Source organism: Annulohypoxylon truncatum (genome assembly GCF_022578515.1).
Source record: "Annulohypoxylon truncatum strain CBS 140777 unplaced genomic scaffold F4807scaffold_61, whole genome shotgun sequence".
Taxonomy (NCBI): domain Eukaryota; kingdom Fungi; phylum Ascomycota; class Sordariomycetes; order Xylariales; family Hypoxylaceae; genus Annulohypoxylon; species Annulohypoxylon truncatum.
Window position 1 is genome coordinate 56,724 of NW_025953847.1, and position 22,847 is coordinate 79,570.

Sequence of the window (22,847 nt, forward strand, 5' to 3'; positions counted from 1 at the left end):
TAAACGCCTCTTTTCACGTAGGGGGAAATTGGAAATTGGAATCGGAACTCTCAAAGCCCGTTGCTCTTAATAATGTGTTCAAACGAGGGACGATAAATCAAACAGAGAAAAACAAGAGGGTTACGATAATTCCATCAACTGAGAGAGCCGTCAATTGGCTCACCAAGTGGAGGGTAGGTTCGAAACGAAGAAAAGACAGCCACAAACGAGAGAGGAGAGGGAAAGAATTGCGAAGTACACAACACACACACGCACGCACACAGACGGACGGATGGACAGACAGACAGACAGAGGGAGGGAGAAGTGGACGTCACAGCGCTTGACGCACAACTAGAGAGAGATGACGGGCTGATCAAGCTGATCGGGGCTAGGCAAACTGGAAGCGGACTAACGAACGCATCCAAAGCTTTGGCGGTCTCATCTGCAAATCTGGAGGATGCAACCCTCTTACTCGACCATCGCTATCGTTGATGAAGCATGAAGGAAGATGTCAGGCATGCAAAACAGCTAGTGACCTATGATCGTAGCTGAGGAAAGGGAGTTGACCAATAAAACCTCTCCTTTTCAAGCACTAGAGTACCTGCCACCCAGAGGCCCGTTCTCTTGGCCATACCGCAGGCGCCGAGGCTGCCTGACATGAAACTTGGCTGCAGGGGTATCGCCAACATCCACTGTTTCGGAATCCGGTACGTACCGTCACCTACTAGGATATTGGAGGCCGCGACCAAGAAAAGGGGACAAGGGGGATTTGCCTCCATACAAGTATCTCAGGACAAAATAAGAAAAGAAAACCTGGAAGACTTGTGGTTCGCAGGTATTATACGAGATACTTTTTCAGTACATACCTACGCATACATAGTATATCGATGAAAACTTGCCTCTGATATTTCTAATACTTTACTTCAGTTGTAAAAAAAAAAAAAAAAAAAAAAAAGAACCTACATACAGATGTAGTACTACGAAAGTAGGCGTTTATGATGTATTGTTACGATCTTCATATAGGTTTAATACTAGGCTATTAAGCTCGATGAATAGGGCCTATGTCGGGCTTCCTATTTCTATGTAGATATCTTCGTAGGTAGTATCAGTCTCGACTAGTCGGGGCCATGTCGTCGCACTCCCCAAAGATGAGCACAAGGTCTTCCTAAATCTTCGGGGATAGTACCCCGACACCCACCATCGATCATCGAACGAGCCACAAGTCTAGATCAAACTAGATCAAACGTGTGGATGACGACCCGAAATCAGGGGTCCAGTCATCGGGGTATCTGTGACGTAAGGCTATGATCAAACGTGGTTACTCGAACGCAAATGGTGGTCTGATCATCTTCGCATCCTTCTCGTTGTATTTAAGAGCTATCAACGCAGCTCACCAAGCAGCATTCTTCGATCAGAAGAAGCAGACAGAACTAATCTAATGTTAGCAAAGCACGTAAAGAGGCTTGGGCATGAGACAACTCACTGACGGGCTCCTCACTAGGAGTGAATTCGGCGCAGTTAACTACACCCTTGTGACCCGGCAACTTGTAAAGAAGCTTGCCGGTATCATTAGACCATATGACCACAGTCCCGTCGCCGGCGCCTACTGCAATCTTCTTGCCAGCCTTATCCCAACTAGCTCGTACCAGGTTCTTCTCAATGCCCGTCTGCGCTCCATCGAATGTGCGGATATGCCGCTCGGTAGGTGCGAACGGTCTTATATCCCAGGTTTTCGCCGTCGAGTCGTGGGAGTATGACAGCAACGATTGCGAGTCGGGAGAGACGCGCAGGCTAGTTACCGTATCGTTATGACCCAGCATAGAGTAAACGACGGCCTTCTTCCGCATATCCCAGACCTTGATATCGTTGTCGATTCCGCCCGAATAGATCTCGTTGCCAGCCTCCGCAACCGCCACAGCAGTAATTGGGAACTCGGTCTCTATGAAGTCGGCGGCGTTCTTCGACCGGGGATCCCATATGCCTATAGTGCCATCATCACTTCCACTAATTAAAAATTCCTCTCCTCGCTTGCTTATGTCGACAGTATTGATTATTTCCTCGTGGCCGATATATCGTCGTATCCTGGTCCCAGAAGTTAAATCCCAGCTCGCAAGATGCATGTCGGCTGAGGCAGAGTATAATATTTCCGAATCGCGAGACCACTGTAGATCCAAGATTGCGCCTCGGTGACCCGTTAACGCGCCGTAGTTTTCGCACGCGCCCTCGGATTTCCAAAGCACTTTTCATGATTAGTCGAATACAAAGAACGAGGGATCGGATGAGACCTACAAATACTTCGATCCATGGAACCTGAAGCAATTAGCCCTCCTGCAGGATTAAATTTGGCGGAAAAGATCTCTCCAGAGTGCCCTGAGAGTTCCATCAATGGCGCTTCTAAGTTACTCGTCCGGACGGTCTAGAGGATATTGTTAGCTCTAAGTCTATAATATATAGTATCAACATCTGATTTCAAACGGAATAGAAGCGTTACATACCGATTGAACCAATGCGCTGGATCCAGAGCCTCCATCTCGGCGAGATAATGCGGTGCTGGTGCCGGGCTTCTGTCTCTTGACAACCAATTGGCCTGCACCTGGGTCATCAGGCGCAGGTCGTTTTTCGGCGGACATGTCTGCTTTGTTTTTGCTTCCAACCAGTATTACCACGGAGTAAGAGTGAAATTGATTTCTAATATATAGATGTACGGCGCGAAAAGATGTTGTTGTATATAGTGTATACTGGTCGGATTGCAACGGTATTCAAATGTTGACTTTAATCTTGAAGCTCTTACCTTTTTTTTTATATTGCTAAAGTAGGTAGGCAAAGCTACAAGGTACATGAGGTAGAGAGATCTATGTTTTGGCGGAAAAGTAATTTTCCGCTTTTTGAGTATGGAATATCGGCGTTTTTGATACCCTCCCGCCGACATTACCCCGCGACCTCACTTGGTACATACCTGTTTACCTGTTACACTCCACTCGTTCACCGTCTTACATACTACACATACTACACATGCTACATACCTACATAGGTACCTAATATTTAATGCTACCAGATCCACATTCATATGAAAGACCACAAAGGCACATACTCATCCTATAATCCACGTTCGACAAATTCTTCCAGATTCGCGTAAGAAAGGGAAGGAAGATCGATGAACTGAATGAACTCAGTCTAAGCTCGTTAGTCGAGCATGTCAGCAAATAAGGCTGCCCGGGTGGGCGAAGAGTAAGCGGCCATCTATTCAGCCTCGCCAGATCATCTGCTAATGTATCTTAGGATTTGGAAGTAAGTTGGTGAGCTATTCGCAATATCAAACTTCTCTAACAACTCGTCATAAGGGGTCGCATAGATAAGGTGAACGCCGAACTTGTCACCCTGACTTATGGTACCATAGTCGCTCAGCTATGCAAGGATTTTGAAGGCGATTATGTCGAGGTCAACAAGCAACTCGACAGGATGGGCTACAATATTGGCCTACGTTTAATTGAGGATTATCTGGCCAAATCGAATACCATGAGACGGTGCTCGAATTTCCGGGAGACGGCCGACATGATTGCGAAGGTAGTCCTCAAATCGAGCAACTCCCCCTGTATTATCGATCTAAACTGACCATTGTATCCACTTGGAATAGGTCGGTTTCAAAATTTTCTTGAATATCACGCCAACCGTGACAAACTGGACAAGTGACAGCAAGCAGTTCTCCCTCGTATTTGAGGAGAATCCCTTGGCAGACTTCGTCGAACTCCCCGACGATGGTAGGGCCCAGGACGAGCTGTGGTACTCAAACATATTTTGCGGCATCCTAAGAGGAGCGCTCGAGATGGTGCAGATGCAGGTCGAGGCACATTTCATTAGTGATGTGTTGCGAGGGAACGATACGACCGAGATGAGAATATCTCTGATCAGATACATTGATGATGAGTTACCGCCTGAAGACGACTAGATTGGTTGAGGAGAGGAAATGTATGGTAGACTTACGACAAGCTCAGGCAGATTCTAACAGAAAACACAGTTGCTTCCGCCTTGCTTCTTCCCACTGGCATAGGCTGGTAATGATATTATTTAGGTAGCCGGATGTAAATATCCGGCGACGCGACATGATATCTCCTTGGTTGGCACAAGACTACACTATCTACCTAGTAGGTGACAATCGCTTGGTGGAGCAACCCCGTAAGTGTTGAGGTTTCTACGGCGGTTGTGTAGCCAACCAGAATCAAGACTCAGGAGCTGCTGGCAGTACAGTTACTGATTCTAGTAGAGTTGTAGTTTTATGCCAACCAAGGAAGAAGCCTTACATTGCCCTAGCAGTATGGCCTACCAGATGTTATACTATGGATAGGTGTATCGTGTTTTTATCTGTTATTTATCTTTATTTTTATTTTCTGCCCGGGCATTCCGCAAGTTCCTAGAGGAGTTTGCCGCAAGAAAAAGTATTCCCGAAGTTGTTCAACGCCCTCATTTTCCCCATGCCTTTAAATGATTTACACCCACTTATTATTCTCAAGCCGGTGTTCAACATATAGTAGTAGTAGGATAAGTTAAGAGGGGTGCACACTTTTATCCTATAGACATAGAATGAATGTCTATAGAGCGAATGTAGAGTCCCCGGGCACAATCCGAATCCCCACCGGAAATGTATTCCACGGAGTCGGGAGCGGCAAGCAACTAACTAATCAGGTATACCTATTAAAAACACAAGCTGCCGTGCGGATCTAAATTCCTCGCTTATTCTTATGTCGGGGCGGTCCACTTACTTCCCGAGACTGATGAAAATCATCCCATCGATGAGAGCTAGAGAGCCAAGAACCAAGGATCAGGGCCACGTTTCTCTTGATTCAAGCCCCGCCGAGCCCGCCAAACAAAGATGAACCCCTTCGTGCCCCATCTGTCTTGCAGGTTGATCTTCCGGCACTTTGCAGACGGGCTTACATCAACGTCAACTACACGATCCATGTATGTACCTAACCCACTGGGCCTCTTAAGGTAGGTAAACTTACTATAACCATGGCTTGGCATTATGGTTTATTTAGTATGATGTATAGGACGAAGCATCTTGTTTTGACCTGTTGGCCATCGCCATCGTCGACTTTAATAATATTCGTATTTATCTCATGACTTTAACTTGTGACATACAGTAAATATTGTATGTCGAGCATATAAATTTATCAGCTATTCAATAACTGTAAAATACTGTCGGATGCTTCTCTTCTACCATGTGTGCATTTCGCACTTACACGAGGTGTAACTGTACCTGCGTCCCCAAGTACGCCAGCTTATTATTAGCGTTCCGGATTGATGGGAGACCTGCTATGCATGAATGTAGGCGCCACCTTATTAATTTCGAGATTAGATTATATCTACCCAGCGAAGATATGAGCTAACTAAAGGGTCTAATAATATCCTCTGATATTTCAATTTAGGAATTATTGAATCTATACAGACACCACAAGACGCTTTTGCTTAGCGCTACGTCCACATTTCCTTGGGGTCTTCAATACTGGAAGTCATGAAAATACCTACACACTCGGGCAAGTACCTAGGTATGTTCCCAAGTGCCATAGCTAGAAGGAAATTCGCTCGCCTCCGTCTTCGAACTGCCTGGGTAACTGAGGCATCGATCTTGCCCGGTTCGTGCTGTATAGATATTCATATTCATACTCGACACCAAAACGCTCACGAGTCGTACAACGCACGGCTTGAATACAATGATTCCAGGAGGCTTCAGCTTCGCTCTAATAAGGCAAGCGTGGCAAGAGCCTAACAAATGAGAGGAGTAAAAGATATGGGCGACAGATAGTTCGAGAAGGCCTCTCGTCGGTCAGTAGTAAGGCGTCCAGCCCCCAAACGTGACGTATCGACGTTAACCAACCCCCGAATCCATCTTGTTACCGTACCGAGTGCTAGGTATACGTATTGCTTAAACCATTGTCGACATGCTTAAGCAGCATACTGTAAATTATCTGTATCTGTTGGGGAGACGAGGTTTGCCTTGGTGAGGAAGGTTCGTGATTTCACACGCCTCCTCTTACCATATGGCGAGATCTTTTCATCCTACCTGAGTACTAACCTAGGCCTACCAAAATATTATGGTCTTTCGTTGGGACCGGACCGCCTCAACATGAGATACTAGTTATCAGAGGTTGGAAAGGGGACTACCGTGATAGTGCTATCTATTATACATACCTGAGCATATTACCTACTTGATACCTTACTGTACTCCGTCTCGGCCATTCGCGATCACGGAACTAATCTTGAACGGAGGAAGAATACTGCCGGGCTCACGTACCTTATATTTCTAAGATTGCTTCATTTCGTTCATCGCATAGGTACTCCTTATACGGTAACGGGATAGCTGATGAGTGGCTAGATAGACCGGATAGGACCAGATCAAACATATTGATATCTCGATCTGGAATATCAAATCAACATAAGCAGAAGGTAAAGTATTTGGGTATTTTGATCTGTCATCGGCGAGTGCGAAGTCGATCCTAACGTGGAACCCCTGTCCCCTTATCTACATACGGATATACGTCTACGTACCTATCTATGTAGGTACCTGAAGAAGGTATTTTGCGTGTAAGATCCGTCCTTTTTGCCTCAGCCCACCGGCATGACATCTTGACCTGCGTCACTTTAAAAGACGAGCTAACGCTTCGATACCTACTAAGCATCTATATATTCAAAAGTCTGATATGATAGATCTTCGTAAGTTTAATAAGATTAACGAGACATCTAAGGAGGGAGGTTAAAAATAATTAGTTTTTGTTTAATACCAATGCTATATCAGATTTTAAGTGGGAAATGTCATATTGACCTGTGAGTGTACATGGCAGACGTGTACATCAGGGTCGGTGCTTGTTAGAGTTTTGGAATTGACATGAGTGGTGCCAAGCCTTAAATTGTGGAGAGGCAGTCTGAAATGTACGCTCGAGAATACGTACATATACTTCGAATTACTGCGGATATCTCGTATAAAGCTTATGTAGCGGTGTTCTAAGATATGCGCCTAAATCGGACCTTGCTGACCCACAGGATTTTCCCACCGCAAATGCTTCAACCCAGACCTACCTACTTCTTGATCCCCCAGTCTTGTCCCGCCCCGTTTCTGCAAGCTTCCTCGCAACTGCTCTTCACGCACCTGGCAGACCTTCACTTACCCATTAGGTGCCTTCAAGCCCCAAGACTTCCCCAAAACCCACCTGAACTAGCACCCGAAGCACAGGGTCCTTAACAATTGATTCAATCTCAATCTCACTTTAACTCATCCTAACCATCCCCCATAACCACATACCACATACTGGTCCATACCTACACCATCAACCCGCCACTATTCTTGCAAGTCTCGGCTCAGATCCGTAGAATTATATTCTTCACTTTCTTCTTACTTTCTCCATCTACCCTACTATCCGCGACATTCGGCAACCATCCCTCTTTTTTTTTTTCCACTGCCCCTTTTCTTGCGTGCCTATGCATATCTGGATAGAATTGCCTAGTCTTTTGAATGTCTGCAAGGTCGCATCCACCGTGCGCGATTTCGATTTCGCCTAATAATTGGCTTCTGACCACAGTTATTGGAGAAGGAAGACGGGCGCTGCTACACACGCGAAGCGCCGTGATCTTGTGTTGAAAAAAATAAAATAAAATAAAACCAGCTACCGGATCGTCAGCGAGACGAAAGACGGGAAGAAGGCGACAGAGGTAGAATAATTGCACTGGAATTAATCCCAGGTGCTGCGCGTCGGCGATTAAAGCACTCTGCCCCCATCGCCGGACACACAGTGCAGTTTTGACGCTTCGCTCAATTCTGCAGCCCTGGAGTAATCCACCAATCTACCATTTACCTACCTAAAACCGCTGTGGCACCTTACCTGACTAGGTACCTTTTTTACCTTACCTTACCTAACCCAACCTACCTACTACCTATCTACATATTCCTTAGGCGTATCCAACAATTACCTACCAGGGCCAATTCTTACAAATCTCTACTTCTATTCCTTTAACTCACCTATGTTCGAAGAGAGGTCGAAACTTATTTCGATTTTCCGAAGAACGAGTTGAATAAATTGGTAGAAGAGGGGTTTATTGTTTGAGAAACGAAGAACGAAGGGACCAAAAAAGGAAAGAAAAAAAGACGAGGCCATCAATTGTCATCATCCTCCCACGGTCGCCTCTTCTTATTCGCTGTAAGGGCACCAGCCTCCATTAAGTGCTACTATTATCAAGCACCTACCACCGCCACGACCTGACCACGCCCATTCCACCCGACCTAAATCGACTGACTACCAACTCTTCACCCATCTTCGCCATCGCCGCCGTAGTAAAATTCCGAGCACACACCACCTTCATTTTTTTCTCATCTCGTCCATTTTTCTCGCTTGCTGACCTAACACGTCACTCGCGCACTTCTATATCAAATATCTTTATTTTATCGGCCTCGTTTGACACTTTTTCTGGTCGTTGTATATCCGAGAAACTACTTTCCGTACCCGCGTTACTTGGTCGCATCCTCTCTCACTCCTTTTGCATATTGTCGGAGGATTCACGCTCTTGCCTAATCAATATTACTCCCTACCAAAACAGGCGGGTTCTGGCATAGAAGGATCGCCCTTCCCGGTATACACCATCTAAATATCTCGTGCCGGACCATTCAATCGATTATTAGAAGTACGCGCATCTCGCTGTCATTAGGTCCGAACGCTCTTCTCGTCAGGCAGCTTTCTCCGTCGCTTACCAACAAAAGGCGCCCGAGAACAGTTGACCGACCCAGTACCGACGAATTTATAAGATTGTCGCGACGATACGCATGCGCTTTCATCCGGAAGCAATCCATCGCCGTGATTGAACGACGCTGATCGTGACAGACTCCGTCTGTCCGTCATCTCACCATGAATAACGTTAACGTAAACATGGCTAATATGCCTATGGCCGGTGGCCCCGTCGGCGGTCCTACACCCATGATGAACAGTACCCTGGCCGCGCAACAAGTTCAAAGTCAAGGGAATAACCGGACAGTTCTAAACACATACATATACGACTACTTTCTTCGCGAAGGCATGTACGATTGCGCGCGTGCCATGCTTAAAAGCGAGCAAACCCTCAACGTCATTAAGGACAGCCCTGGTCGTCGTCGTGACGAGAACGGAAACATACTAGGTAACGGTGTTGGCGACGATCCCATGGACACTGATAGCAAAGATGACATAGACGCGAAGCGACCTCCCGACTTACCTCCACCCAACGTTCCACAGGGTGCCGATAACTGCTTTCTGTACGAGTGGTTTTGCTTATTTTGGGACATGCTGATGGCTCAGCGCAATAAGCCTGGGATAAGTGCTCCTGTCAGTGCCTATGTCCAACATACCCAAGTAGGTGTCCCGTACAATGATTCCCGCATGTGAATGAGACTGACAACATCAGCAACAAAACCGACACAGACAAAATGAACAGCAGGCGATATTACGGGGAATGCGACAAGATATATATGGACAGAACCGCATGATGGCAATGCCAAACGGGATGCAGGTTAACGCGAAGCAGCCTAATTTGGCGAGGACTGCTATGGCGAATAACCAGAACAAGTACGCTCTCTTAGATGTTTTTCTGACCATACCATTGCTCAATCACTAATCTATCGCACCACAGTCCGCAAGCACTTCACATGATGCAACAAGCAAAGCAGAACCAGATGCAACGCGACGGGTCGAACATGGATGGCAATCAAAATCGTCCAGGTTCTCCCGGTTCGGCCGAGAACGCACCGTCACCGAGCAAAAGACCACGTCTAGATGGATCAGGACCGTTCAATCCCCAGCAGGGAGGCATGATGCCTAATGGACAACGACCACAGCAAGGAATGCCAGGACAACAAGTAGGCAACGGACCCAGAAGTGCTGCCATTGCTCAGCATATGCTTTCAACAAACGGCATCGACCCAGCTAATCTGTCCCCTCAGCAGTTCCAGAACTTCCAGACCCAACCCGCGAATACCCAGGCCAAGTCGATCCAGACCTACGCGCAAAATTTACAGCAGCACCACGGCCAGCAGATGCCTAACAAACAGATGCCTAACCCAGCTGGTCCCCAGGGCCAAGGTTCGCCTATGTTGCAGCAAGGTCCCGATGGTAGCCAGATTGGCGCGTTCTACAATGCTAGCGAGATGGGTGGTCCCGGCGGGATGAGGGCCGGCCCTAACGGTGCTCAAGGGGCGGGCGGTAGCAACCACGCCCTTCAAGATTATCAGATGCAGCTGATGCTATTAGAACAGCAGAACAAGAAACGGCTCATGATGGCAAGACAGGAGCAAGATAGTATGGGTGGCATGCCTCGTGGAGACGGCGCCGGTCCCGGTGGTCCTGGACCTAACGGCCAACCCTTCCAGGACACCTCACCTCAGGGTGCACGGACAGGAGCTTCCCCTAATCCCGCCGAACAGCAGATGAAGGGCCGCACTCCTCAGATGAACCCCACCGGTATTCCCTCACCTATGGCGGAAGGCGCGCAATCTAGGGGATCGCCCAACCCCATGGGCTTTATACCTAATGGCATGGATCCGAACATGCAGCCTCACTTCTTCAAGGGCATCAATGGGATGGACGGGAATATGGTCGCCGCTGCGCAGATGAATGGAGGCATGCGGCCCCCGAGTTCTCACCCGAACCAGCCCTTCAATGGCCAAATGAATCCTCAGTTAATGAGGCAACAACAAGGTGCTCAAGGCGGTCCTCCAATGCAATGGCAAGGGCCGAATGGGAACGCGATGGGACCCCAAGGAGGCCCTCAAGGGCCCCCAGCTCAGGTACAGGGAACGCCGCAGCAGAGAGCTATGCCACCACCGTCGGCTCCTGCGCCAGCCAACAACGCTGCCGCGGGTCGCCCACAAACTTCATCACCGCAGCAGAACACTGCAGCCCCCCCCACTCCTCAGCAGTCTAACAAGACCGTAAATAAAAAGAAGGATACTAAGACTGCGAAGGCCAAGGTATGTATTCATTATTTACGAGTGTTGATGATTAAAGCTAATTCACTATACAGGCCACCGCACAGAAAAAGGCCAACCAGACCACGGGGGCAACCCCTGCTTCGGAAGCCGCTCAGGAACCTGAGCCTCCTACGCCTGTCACTCCTGTGAATACCACGAACTTCAACAAGAATGGCCAGAATGTGGGTGCTGCCCAGCCTGCAGCAAGCGCTCCCGTATCTGCTCCTCCACCTGCTCCGGCACCGGTTGCGGCACCACAAACACATCCCGACGCCGGGCAGATAAACTCATTTGGCATGGACAATGGCGGCGCAATGGTAAGTCATCTTCCCAGGGTTTGGGGGATCTGTACTAATCCTCAAACAGGACTTCAGCAGTATGTCTTTTGCGGACCCTATGCAGACGGGCGATGTGCTTCAAGACTTCGACTTCGACTCGTTCCTGCATGATAACGAGGCAGACCCCGGGTCTTTCGACTTCAATGCGGCGGCGTTCGGAATGGAGGGAGCCGGCGAAATCGGAGCGGAGTAGGATTTCAACTCCGATTCGCTCTATCCAGAGTGATACCAATCTTCTTGCATCATCTCCATATTCGGGTTAACCGGGGCATGTATTGGCGTTTTATCGGCTGGGTTTATTTATTTTATTTTTTTAAACTCGCATCTGGACCGGAAATTGGTCTCTGACGGTTGTCACGCTTCAGCAGACCAGACACGAAACACGAATACTCTTAAAAGCCTGTTGAAATTATCCTCTTAGATTAACCTCGTACCTCATCCTGTTCTTTAGCCCTTTCGTACCACTCACATCACATATCCCTACCTCGACTTATCGGGTGTCACACCTCTGGTGCCAACCGGGGTCTTTCTGCTGTCGGTGTTAAGGTTGATCCTGCTGAAATATTTTCTCTCCTTTTTTTTTTTTTGTTTTTTTGCAGACTACGCGCTACTCTCTCAGTCACTGGACTCGCTTGGTTCGTCGTTGTCCTTACATTGGTTGACATTAGTGAAGCGAAGTGGTAATTCGATCCATATAACACGGATTGAATTTATGTACAGTGGAGATCCGAAGGGTTCTTTTTTTTTATTGGCTAGCGACTTGAGGTTGAGGCAAGATTGCCTTTAATAGGGTACGCATTTGAGTTGTTCGACGAGGTCCATCATTCTCTTAGCAGCAATTTCGGCGTTACCTTTTGTTTTGCTGGTCCCTTTCCCCCTTAAAGCTTTGTTAAAGGAGGCCACTCGAGTTTACGGACGACGAGCAGGACGGACACATAGGTGATTCAATGGATCGACCTGCTTAGAAGGCTTTTCTCGTCATGGCGAAAAAAACACATTTGAGCTGCGTGGTGATTTCCGGAACCGAAAAATGGTGTGGCGCGCGTTGGGGGTGGCGAAAGTTCGGGAATCTGTCTATTTTCTTTTTTCTTCCCCTGAGAGAGTCGAGAGAGTCGAGAGAGAGAGAGGGTGGGATTCGGTGCAGCGAGGTTATCGTGTCATCTCTTGTGTATTCAATAGAGCCGAAAGTTGCTATTGTTCACGCGTATTTATCCATCTCCTTAAAAGGCATTCGCTTGCTCGCGAGTTTTTTCACAAAGAATATGCATTGAGTTCTAATGTGCTATGCTTTTACGAGGTGTCTGATTTTTACGCTGTTGCCAGGCCGAACCGACATGTCGTGGGACGGACAGGCTAGCCGGGCCTAATGTCCGACTACGAGCCTTTTAACTACAATAATGTGAATATAGGTCAGATTTTACGTGCCAACTGGCAGTCTTATACTATAAATTCATTTATCCCCTGAATTACACAATCGACACTCCTTACACGTTATAACACGTATAAACTACCAATATGGGTAGAGTAGGGGATAACTTAAGTTACAGTACAATACAGTAGTATTAGCATATGGTGCACTTCTTCTGACTCTATTCCGGTCTTGTTACTGGAAGTAAGCTTCTATTTTTTAAAATAGGAGTATTCGTAGGCAAAGAGCCGCTCTTATACAAATATGACGCTATCCATCTATTATAGACTCGCCTAAGGACTTGCCTAGCTGTATCAGAGTCTTTTCGTATAGTTTCCCTACGTTCAACCGTAATTCTTCGTCTTCTCCGTCCTCATCTTCCTCGTCGACCTGTCCATCCGGGTCACCTATGTCATGCTCCGTGTAGGGGGCTATTTGTGTGGTTGATGGAGTAGGGACGGCGGCGGCGGTAGTATCCGGAGTACTGCCATTAATCTTTGGCGGCGCTTCATCCTCTATTTCATCGTCGTCGTCGTCGTCGTCGTCGTCTAATATGAAATGAAACTTCTCTCCAGGACGTCTTGGTACGAATCCGTCTACTTCCGGGACTGGACTCCGGTTTCCTGGCGCCGCGTCGTCGAGTTGAATATCTGAGTCCTCTTCTTTGATTTTAATCCGTCTAAATTCCTCGAGCCCCTCGTCACTTATATCTTTAAATTTCCGTTTAGCAGCAGTATGATCCAACTGGTCCTTGTCCTCCAAGTCTGATTCGTCGTCAAAGTCCATGATATCCTCAGATTTTACCCTGGCATCACCGTCGTCGGAGTTCTCATCCAGAACAGGAGTTTGTATGAACCCTGTAGAAAGCGACACGCTAACATTTCGCCTTACAGGGGATTGCGCTATTCCATCGCCGTCATCGTCTGCAAATTTCTCCACGTCCGGCTCGTCACTCATAATCATGGAGACCAGCATGCGGGTTTCGTCGGTTAGGCTCTTGCAGCGCACCATATCTGTTCTTGTGAATCCTATCCCGTTGCCTTGGAATCCTGGAAGTGGGTCTCCCGACTTGAGGTCGCGGCCGATAATAAGGCTTGCAAAACAGTGATCTAGCTTTTTAAGAAGACTGAATGTAGGGCGCGGCGATGGCAGGAAGGATGGTAGATAGGTATTAAAGGCGAGCGCGACGTTTAAAAGGTATGGTATCTGCAGGCTAGCTGGGGATCTAGTCAGTTGTCGCTTTTCTTTTCCCGTGTATCATCATATAGGAACACAACGTACGGGTCCCGGAGAACCAGAGCACGTCGACGACCTCCTCAAGGTCCTTGCATACTTCGTCCATGCTCTCGTATCCGGTCACCTCGTCGGCAGGGTCAGGAATGCCGTGCTTCTTCACATATCGGCGCGAGATGTGCATTAACCGGTCGGAGACGTAATTCCTGGCATAGTCTTCCTTCTTCGAGCCTCGCACGAGCGGCTTCGATCGCGGGTGCGGTAGACGCGCAGCTGCCCGACTCGACGCAGTACTAGGAGCTGGCGAGGGTAAGGAGGTAACGCCGTCCGGAAGAAACCCACCAGCGTTGGCAAATCTTGGTGTTTCAACCATTCTCGAGTATTGAATTGATGAAAAAGGTAGATTGTAAACTGAAATGGTTGTGCATGAGGACGTGTGGATTGTTTGGTATTTCGTATAGATAAAAGAGGAAAGGAAAGAAGGGGACCACAAGCTCTAGGTACTTAAGCTTAGGTGATTGCCTTCAGCTCAGCCTTGTGACGCCATTGACCTGTCAGTTGCGCACGCCACAAATCGCCCCACAGAACCGGGGCACATGCGCACAAAGCATCGGGTTGGTCCCACAATCCCCACTCAGAGTGGCTCGAGCTTTCCGGGCTTTATTCAGCCTTGAATCTTCCCCAGATCTTTTTTTTTTCTTGTGCTCTGATAATAGACAATTCGGATATCGATTCAAACCCCCACCATTCTCATTTTCTGAACGAAACACAGCAAACAGAGCTTACGAACAACTCACAATCATGCCGCCAAAGAGAGTCGGTGGAGGACGCTCCAACAAGGGATTCCTTAGCTCTACCTATGAGACCATCACCTCTCCCGAGAACGCATCCGTCGTGCGGAGCGTAGCAATATTTGGTGTATGTCTTCCTAGGCCATCGCTCCATATTGCTAGTCTCACTCAATAAACGATACGTATAGGCTGCGGTAGCTTTTCTAGCTAGTCCTTGGAGCGAGTACCTTCTCCCACCGTAAGATATCTACGCATCCAACAGAGGCACTCTTATAGAGCATTAACCTTTCGATCAGGGTATGAGATCCACGTTCGACAGAGAATATGACAAAACATTGCGTCGCAGACGGTGTACTATACAAGGCTAGAAGTGCCAATGTACCATAGGGTGATGGGTTGGTAAATGGAACACATGGATTGCATCGAGTTGCATCGAGTTGCATCTGATCGGTTATCGGTGGGTCGTTATGAAGACAGGTCCGGAGGAACAGCCACCTCTTGACGTATTATACGACGAATAAATCCCCATGCTCTTACTACAAGCCGACGATCATCAAGAATGATTCAGTGATGCGAATGTTCCAATCGGGAACTAGACGAAGCTGGTGGTTACTTACCTACCTAGTTGCGTATGGATGCTATTTCGGGTCGATTCGTCGATTCATTACAAGAACCCCACGAATTTAGCAGGAGTAACATCAGTCTTGAAGAAAGATCGAGTTTCTGTGATTACCTAGGTAGGTCCATTATCACTTTATCATCTTCAACGAATATGCCCATGTCCATGTCCTGTTTTCTAGTTTTTTATCCTCTTTATTCTCTACCAACTTAGACAAGTTATCCCCAGCCAACATGCCGAACTATTATGAATATATCCCTGAACCCGTTGATTTCTTCGCGGAGGCAGCAGCTACGGAATGTATCAAGGAGGGTCAAATTCGCGCGTGCTTCTCCTTATTATTTCTCATAGGGGACATTTTATCGGACCAAGATGTGAAGAATGATTATGTGGTCGAATTCTTGACGCTTATGACGTGGTTTCGAAAACGAAGTAGGCATCAATTCTCCATGCAATACATTCTATTCCAAAACATCATCCTCAATATGATATTTGCGCCAAATGATACCCCGAACCCAACTGCTTTGGACCCTATTCCTCTTCTACTTCGATTAGCTGTCGACACCAAAGTTCGAGATCCAACGCTCGGCACTGTACGACCGTTCGGTCGACGTGATCTTATGGTTGGCCTTATGTATACATATTGTAAGTAGTACTACCACACACACGGTTCCGTCAAACTTACATGGCAATGCTTCTTTTCAGCCAACGCCAACACCTGTTCGTCCATATGAGTCGATAAACTATAACTTCCAATTTCATGTCTTCGCATCCACCTTATATCACTATGGGGTACTCAGAAAGCCGGAATTCTTCGTACGCGCCATGGTCGATGCATTAGAGCGTAGATACAGAGATGCCAGTCGTCTCCTATTAACCCTCGACGCCGTCCACTGGTGGGTCATGAACTTCGGCTTCCGGTTATTTAAACAAAATTCGAATAAGAGATGGGTCATTACGAGACTTGTGCGGCCCGGAAGTTTGTATGAGGAACACGTAATTCGGACGTTTGGCGGGAGCCGCCTACGGGGTTGGTTGACGGTTCACCGCTGGCGGTACTGGAAACGACGGCTCGAGGAATCGATGATTGACGTTGTGGATATAGAGACCAACTATCTGCTGAGCGGCCCGAACAACATCGCCCGGCAGGCTGCCGAGAAGATAGGCCGGATACTGTTGAAAAATGGTTACGAGGTCTAAGGAGAAGAGAGGCTTCAAGAGGTGATTTACCGGCGAAAAGATTACTAATTACACGCATGGCTACCTGGTACAGCTGAGCAGCCGATGACAAGTACGCATATCAGATACCGTTTGTTTTGGTTATGAAGCGGCTTGGATAGTTATTCATTGTTATGGAATAGCGATTTTGACATTCATCCTAAGGCCAGTCCTGAAAAGGGGAGACATGAAATCTCATCTTCTCATTCAATCAGCTTTCTCCTAGAGTACTGTGAACTCTGAGCTAACTAGATACATACCCGAATCCTATCCAGAACATACTTACGCACCCCCCCTGGGGCACACAAGGTCATTATTATTCTTATAATGGGTAATATGAGATAATATTTCCAAGTTATTCAATCAAGCTCAAGGTGTATACGGAGAATCTCGACCAATGGTATTTTCACTGAAGTCTACTATCTATAGGGAAATAAATATGAGTAGGTATTTTTGTCCTATTCCCGGGAATTCGGGTTGGAGGCGCTAATGGAGTTGTCTTGGATATAGTGGTAAAGGGGTTTAATACGCCCGTCTAAAGACCCCAGCACTTTTCATCTTACTCCCTGGATTTGACGTAGGTATAGTTACCACTATATACCATCATATGCTGTTACCCTGCACAGTAACATCGAGCTTGGTCAGCCCTAATTGGTTGGGCAGGCTAGGGGCTCGGGCGCTTCACCGCTACAACAGCATAGCGATATGTGACATTATACACGAAAGGATTCAACTAGAGCTTCAACTAGAAGTTTTTGCATATCAGCTAAGTTCAGAAAGTACATAGCTTCGCCGGCCCGAACCCGAATATATGTACGGACGGGTCCTCGGGTCAGGGGGCTTACATAAATAAAACGTGCACCAACGGTTGCGGTGATTACTGAAGCAATCAGCAAAGCCGCATAGCGTGACAGGGTGATTCGCATTTGCGTTTCCACCCTCTTCCTTTTCTGGATCAGAGCCGCATCTCTTACACACACCCCCAGAAACGGTCCGCCTTTCATTTCTGATTCCTTTTTTTCCAAGATCTACCATAGCTCAATGAAGATCCCCCCTGACCCCCTGAGCAAAGACTTCCCCCGTCGGTCTCGATAATAGACTGACCGCTCCCGCAATGCCTGCCAAATGACACGTGCTTCGTGCATGGGCTCGCAGGGTTCGAGCTCGACGGCTGGTCTGATCTATCCCTGCTCCCGAAAGAGCCATAATGTACGAGGTGCATGAGCTATGCCCTTACGTCCAACCTCTAAACAGCGCGCTTGCCACGCGCCATCGGTGTCACAGGGAATAGGACCACTACTACGATTAACGCTCCCCGGTAGAGGGACCGTGCAATACCTACCCCAACAGTTCGGTTCGAATTTAAACGAAACATGGAGGTGGGTAGCACCATCCACATATAAGGCGTCCACAGGTACGCACATAGCACATAGTTACACCAACGGCCATCCCCTCCGACTTGGATAGAGACTGTCGACGAATTCTCTATATAGTATAAACCTTCTTCCACTCCACCAAGGATGGCAGATCCAAAACCCTTGAAAGATAAAGTCGTCCTCGTGACGGGAGCGGCCCAGGGCCTCGGCGAGGTAATCTCCAAGTACGTCGCCGCGCGAGGCGCGATCCTCTCCCTCGCAGATCTGCAGAAAGACAAACTCGACGAGGCGGCGGAGCGCATCAAAGCGCTGTATCCCGACGTCCAGATCCTGACGTGGGCCGTGGACATCACGGATCCGAAGAGCGTGGAGGAGTGGGTCGCCGCGACGAAGGAGAAGTTCGGGCGGGTCAACGGCTGCGTTAACAATGCCGGTAAGTGAGCTTCTCATAGTTACCCTATTTCTCCCTTACCCCCCCTCTCCTACGTATATCGGTATTAACAATCCGAAAACAGGTATCATAGGCAAAGACGCGGGTCCCATAACAGACCTCAGCCTCGAGGAGTGGAAGAGCGTGATCGACGTGAACCTGACGGGGCTGTTCACGTGCCTCAAGTACCAGCTGCGCGCCATCGCCGACGACGGCAGCATCGTCAACATGTCGAGCGTCGCCGGCCTGCGCGGCTCGCCCTTCTACCCGGCCTACGCCGCTTCGAAACACGGCGTCGTGGGCCTGACCAAGGTCGCCGCTGCCCAGTCCGCCCACCGCGGCGTCCGCGTTAATGTCGTGTGTCCGTGAGTATCCCATCCTCCCCAATCTATCCACCGTTCGATCGTGAAACCCCAGAGTCGGCCTGACCCTGTCCTTGAAATTTGTTTTTTTCTCCTTCTCCTTCTCCTGCCGATAAAGTCCGACGACTTACATAACTAACCTCGCACCAGAGCCATCTCGGACACGCCCATGTGGCACCAGCTGCGCGACCAGACCGGCGACCTCCGCGTCGAGGACTTCCCGCAGCTGTTCAAGCGGTACGTGACGCCGGACGAGGTCGCTTCCATGGTCGGGTACCTGCTGTGCGACGAGAGCAAGTTCCTCACGCGGACGGCGTTCCCGGTCGATGGTGGGTATTGTGGTTGATGAGGTCAAAGTAAAGGGAAGAGCCACCTTAGGATCCTCGAATGGGATAAGGGAGCGGGCGCGGGCGGTGTTTAATGAGGCCTTGTTGAAGCCAGGTGTGTGTACGATGTTATGTCGGATATGATTATGTGCTTTTCTAGCGATTAGTGCGATCAGCACAAAAGGTCGATACACTGTAAGAAGCTTGACTAGGTAGGTAGGTAGATAGATAGAGTTCCTATCATGCAGCTAATGACTAACGTTGCATATGTCTAAATATGGATGGGAGCGTTTAGTAATGGGGAGACAAGTCTACCAGCTATACCTAATATACGTCCCGAGGTTACATACATAACCCTTTAGATACCACATCGTGACGAGGTGGTGATCAGTTTGGTGTTGTAAGAAGGGGCAATCGCGTCATGTTAAGAAAAGGGATTGGAATTTCCAAATTCATGCTAGTATTCCAAGTTCGCAATTTCGTCTATTATCTATGGTCTTTGAGATGGATTCGTTATGGATGATTGAAGTTACTTTTGCTCTGCGCCAATATGCATGCTTTCCCGTTAATTTTAAGCTACCTTTTGAGTTCCCCTTCTCCTCTCTTTGATAATTCTTTATTTTGGCGGCGAGGTTAGTTTTCAACCTCGGTTTCCGAGTCATCATCGTCGATTCTCTTGCTGTTGGGTGGCGGCAGGTATGCCAGGAATAGAATAATGAAGCCAAACACAGCAAATCCCTGGTTTTACCTACATTAGCAAATATAAAACTGTACGGAGAGGACTGTTGACATACTGCGTTGCAGAAAAATGTTAAGCTTGGTGTTCCGGCTTCAGTAAAAGCGGCAAAGATCATGCCGAACAGTCCCTGGGTTAACAAACTAGCCGTGCTTTCTACCAAAGTGATGGCACTAATTGCGTCCTGTCGTTTGTCCGGTGGACACAATTCGGTCATGACTCCCTTCGCAGCCGGCGCTGATCCTGAAGCGAATGGCAATAGAAAACCAGCTATGGATGTCAATCAATAGCGGTTAAAAGGCTAGAATTTCGGGATATCTTACCTAAGTATACCTGCCATCCATCCGTAGAAAACCCAGCGAAGAAAGTCACCATGGAGTCAACTACGAGACTCCATCTAACGAAGAAAAGATCAAAACCTGTTCCAGAATCCTCTTCATCCGGATCGGGTGCTTGGACCGGTTCTTGTGGAACTTCCCCGCCCTCGACGGCTTCGAAGTCTTCTGGGTTAACAGGAATATGGCATTCCTGTTCCGACTCCCCGTGTTCCGCATGTGCCGGCTTGCCGTTAAACCATATTCTGCCGGAAGATATAATTTTGGGAAACATGAGCAGCAGAAAAATACCACGGATGGCCGAGTTTCCGAACATGAGATAACCGTTCTCGGTCGTGCCGAAATTGAATTCGGATGTGCCGTACATCTGTAAAAGAATAGGGGCGTACCCGGAAGCAAACTGAATTATAGTGAGAAGCTAGTTCGAGGGGATGTTGATAATAGGGTTACTGGGAACTGTCACTTACTACACCGAGGAATATTCCTAGGGCGAGAAAGATCAAACTGTAATTGTTGACGATCTTTCCCGACTCTAGGCGGTATTTATGAGGAACGATGATTTTAATAGGCGCGAAGAAAGCGCTGATGCCCCGAGCGCTCTGTTTTTGGGTCTGGGGTTTACCATTGCCGCCATTCGGCAAGAAGATTGCCCCGTATATCGTACAAGCGACATATAAGAAAAATGCCGTCTCAAAAGGACGTCTGATATTATAGACATCGCCAAGAACACCTCCAACTGTAAAATTGTTAGTCGAGTGCTGAAATATTAGGCATTAAACAGACATACGAAGGAATCCAAATGCAGTCCCTAACATGATCGATCCCTGTAAGCGTCCAAAGACGGCCGTACGGTCCTTAGGCGCGACCAATTCACTGACCGCAGTATTGAGAACTAGCCTTCATCAATCAAGTCAGTAAGTATTATTGGGACAAGACTATGGGGGAGCGGTAGTGACTTACTGATAACCACGTGGACCCCCTATTATACCAATGGCTTGGCATGCCTGAAAGATGATCTCACCCTTCCGGCCACCAATTGTCACACCAAGAACTTGCGTCGAAACTCTCAATCCTAACAAGGCGGTTTGCGAAACGAAGGCCCACCGAGGTCCCCAGATCTTGATGAAATAACCACATACGAATAGGTTGAAAACTCCGCTGAATGAAGTTGACATTCCTAGAATAGAAACCTGCTGAGCTGTTCCCGCCGTGATCTGGCGGTTATGGCAACGATCTCCTAGGCCTTCAAGTGGAGGATTATGACTGTAGAAAATATCGCATTCCATAAGACGGAAGACATAGATGATCTTGATCACCCAATTAGCGCCGTGATATGGACTCAATTGGATGTTGGAGGCTTACCGGGACTTGGGTAATGCCAAGAGTGAAAGCCATCAAGAAGCCGGCAAGGAGGATACGATTGGCGGGCCCGAATATGACGGCATCGGCGGTCTTAGTGACCTTGGTTGACTTCGGAGTAGTGGCTCCATTTCGTCCATCTTGACCATTTTGGAGTAACGGACTTGTCTCATCGGCTGCCATGACTGGGTAACGAATTCAACGATTTGGTTGAAAACGTGAGAAAATGAAGGAAGAAGGGATTGCGATGGAAGTCCGAAAAGGTTTCTAAGGTTGCTTGACTGCGCATAGCAGCTGCAGTTACTTACCAACGGCTACCGGGGTCTTACATGTACACTACTAGACTTACAAACATGTTACATGGATTTCCTTGTCCAATGGCAATGGCTTCCGCTTCGGCCCCTCTGCTATTTAGCGGTAGAGCTGATAGCACTTGCTAAACTCGAGCCGCCGAAACCTGCCCGATAGTTTGCCCCTCTGTGGGTAATCGCATCGGCAGTGTCCCGATTACTCGATATGTAATCACCCCGCCTCCATTTGTGACACTGATAAGAGAGATAATCGGGAATATCCAATCAAAATATGGGGAAACGCAGTGGAATGCGAATAGAAACTAAGTCCTTTCGTAGAAAACATCATGCCGCGACACTTCGACTTGCCTTCTTATAAGTTGAAGAGTGATGAAAAGAAACACCACAATTGAGGTCACTAGACTAGGACGGTATATTGTTACTCATGTTGCTAATTGCTGCTGTACGTAGTATGCATTACTTTTGCGGAGTTACATAAGCGAAGTTAGGATGATTATCGGGCTACTAACCTGCGTCCGACGTGCTTTCCTTATTTGGTATCCGATGAAGCGACGAGACCGAGAGCTTTGCTTTAACGTTATGATCTCCGGGATATCTACGGGTCATTCTTTGATAACGTTGGGATCTGCCTGCAACGAAGTAGAGATAGCTTTTCCATATATAATCCAATTCATCTTATCCTTTCGTTGCCCCGCGTGCGTGTATCTACACAGCTATTGTCGGCAACCCCAACCCTAACCCCAGCTCACCTCACGATCTCTTTCATGGAGGGGTATACGTAAGGGGCGCGAAGCCAAGAAATTCTCGTAACTGAGACATTGACGCTCTGATATTATACAAGTTGCGATAAGCCCGATTGGGATCAAGGATGTCATGCTAGGAAGAGAATTCACCGAATGACATAGACATTTAAAGAGACGGTCTAATAAACATCATGACGATACTCAATTATGAAATTGCGCGACACTCTCGACTGTTTGTACTAGAGGACGGGTACGGGGCGCCTGCAGTAGTAAGCCGTATAGTAGACATGCAATGCATATTT

General features: G+C 47.9%; 8 protein-coding genes across 8 annotated transcripts; 5 read left to right on the plus strand and 3 right to left on the minus strand.

Moving 5' to 3' along the window:
• Window positions 1-913: 913 nt before the first annotated feature.
• F4807DRAFT_448168 (WD40 repeat-like protein) lies at window positions 914-2,847 on the minus strand. Its single transcript, XM_047999915.1, has 4 exons — window positions 2,475-2,847; window positions 2,269-2,395; window positions 1,463-2,218; window positions 914-1,409 (listed from the first exon to the last, which is right to left on the minus strand). Exons 1-4 carry the CDS (start codon window positions 2,607-2,609, stop codon window positions 1,360-1,362), a joined length of 1,068 nt encoding a protein of 355 aa, XP_047848789.1. The 5' UTR covers window positions 2,610-2,847; the 3' UTR covers window positions 914-1,359.
• Window positions 2,848-2,934: 87 nt separating this feature from the next.
• On the plus strand, window positions 2,935-4,367 carry F4807DRAFT_448174 (BET3 family protein). The gene is made up of 5 exons (XM_047999916.1): window positions 2,935-3,207; window positions 3,259-3,267; window positions 3,321-3,543; window positions 3,614-3,945; window positions 3,995-4,367. Exons 1-4 carry the CDS (start codon window positions 3,173-3,175, stop codon window positions 3,923-3,925), a joined length of 579 nt encoding a protein of 192 aa, XP_047848790.1. The 5' UTR covers window positions 2,935-3,172; the 3' UTR covers window positions 3,926-3,945; window positions 3,995-4,367.
• Window positions 4,368-8,867: 4,500 nt separating this feature from the next.
• F4807DRAFT_454784 (uncharacterized protein) lies at window positions 8,868-11,491 on the plus strand (the record flags this gene model as incomplete). Its single annotated transcript, XM_048000627.1, has 5 exons — window positions 8,868-9,347; window positions 9,400-9,560; window positions 9,625-10,960; window positions 11,014-11,277; window positions 11,327-11,491. 5 exons carry the CDS (start codon window positions 8,868-8,870, stop codon window positions 11,489-11,491), a joined length of 2,406 nt encoding a protein of 801 aa, XP_047848791.1.
• A 1,324-nt stretch (window positions 11,492-12,815) lies between these two features.
• Window positions 12,816-14,440, minus strand: F4807DRAFT_355321 (uncharacterized protein). Its single transcript, XM_047995506.1, has 2 exons — window positions 13,988-14,440; window positions 12,816-13,923 (listed from the first exon to the last, which is right to left on the minus strand). Exons 1-2 carry the CDS (start codon window positions 14,310-14,312, stop codon window positions 12,977-12,979), a joined length of 1,272 nt encoding a protein of 423 aa, XP_047848792.1. The 5' UTR covers window positions 14,313-14,440; the 3' UTR covers window positions 12,816-12,976.
• A 187-nt stretch (window positions 14,441-14,627) lies between these two features.
• F4807DRAFT_448191 (putative TOM core complex subunit Tom6) lies at window positions 14,628-15,049 on the plus strand. The gene is made up of 2 exons (XM_047999917.1): window positions 14,628-14,857; window positions 14,919-15,049. The coding sequence occupies exons 1-2, from the start codon at window positions 14,741-14,743 to the stop codon at window positions 14,970-14,972; spliced, it is 171 nt and encodes a 56-aa protein (XP_047848793.1). The 5' UTR covers window positions 14,628-14,740; the 3' UTR covers window positions 14,973-15,049.
• Window positions 15,050-15,582: 533 nt separating this feature from the next.
• F4807DRAFT_472364 (uncharacterized protein) lies at window positions 15,583-17,027 on the plus strand (the record flags this gene model as incomplete). Its single annotated transcript, XM_048003006.1, has 2 exons — window positions 15,583-15,972; window positions 16,055-17,027. The coding sequence occupies 2 exons, from the start codon at window positions 15,583-15,585 to the stop codon at window positions 16,547-16,549; spliced, it is 885 nt and encodes a 294-aa protein (XP_047848794.1). The 3' UTR covers window positions 16,550-17,027.
• A 1,060-nt stretch (window positions 17,028-18,087) lies between these two features.
• F4807DRAFT_454786 (3-alpha--hydroxysteroid dehydrogenase) lies at window positions 18,088-19,081 on the plus strand (the record flags this gene model as incomplete). Its single annotated transcript, XM_048000628.1, has 3 exons — window positions 18,088-18,376; window positions 18,459-18,738; window positions 18,886-19,081. The coding sequence occupies 3 exons, from the start codon at window positions 18,088-18,090 to the stop codon at window positions 19,079-19,081; spliced, it is 765 nt and encodes a 254-aa protein (XP_047848795.1).
• A 432-nt stretch (window positions 19,082-19,513) lies between these two features.
• On the minus strand, window positions 19,514-21,891 carry F4807DRAFT_448208 (uncharacterized protein). The gene is made up of 7 exons (XM_047999918.1): window positions 21,495-21,891; window positions 21,093-21,439; window positions 20,920-21,029; window positions 20,600-20,868; window positions 20,121-20,532; window positions 19,856-20,067; window positions 19,514-19,799 (listed from the first exon to the last, which is right to left on the minus strand). Exons 1-7 carry the CDS (start codon window positions 21,672-21,674, stop codon window positions 19,695-19,697), a joined length of 1,635 nt encoding a protein of 544 aa, XP_047848796.1. The 5' UTR covers window positions 21,675-21,891; the 3' UTR covers window positions 19,514-19,694.
• Between the last annotated feature and the right edge of the window lie 956 nt (window positions 21,892-22,847).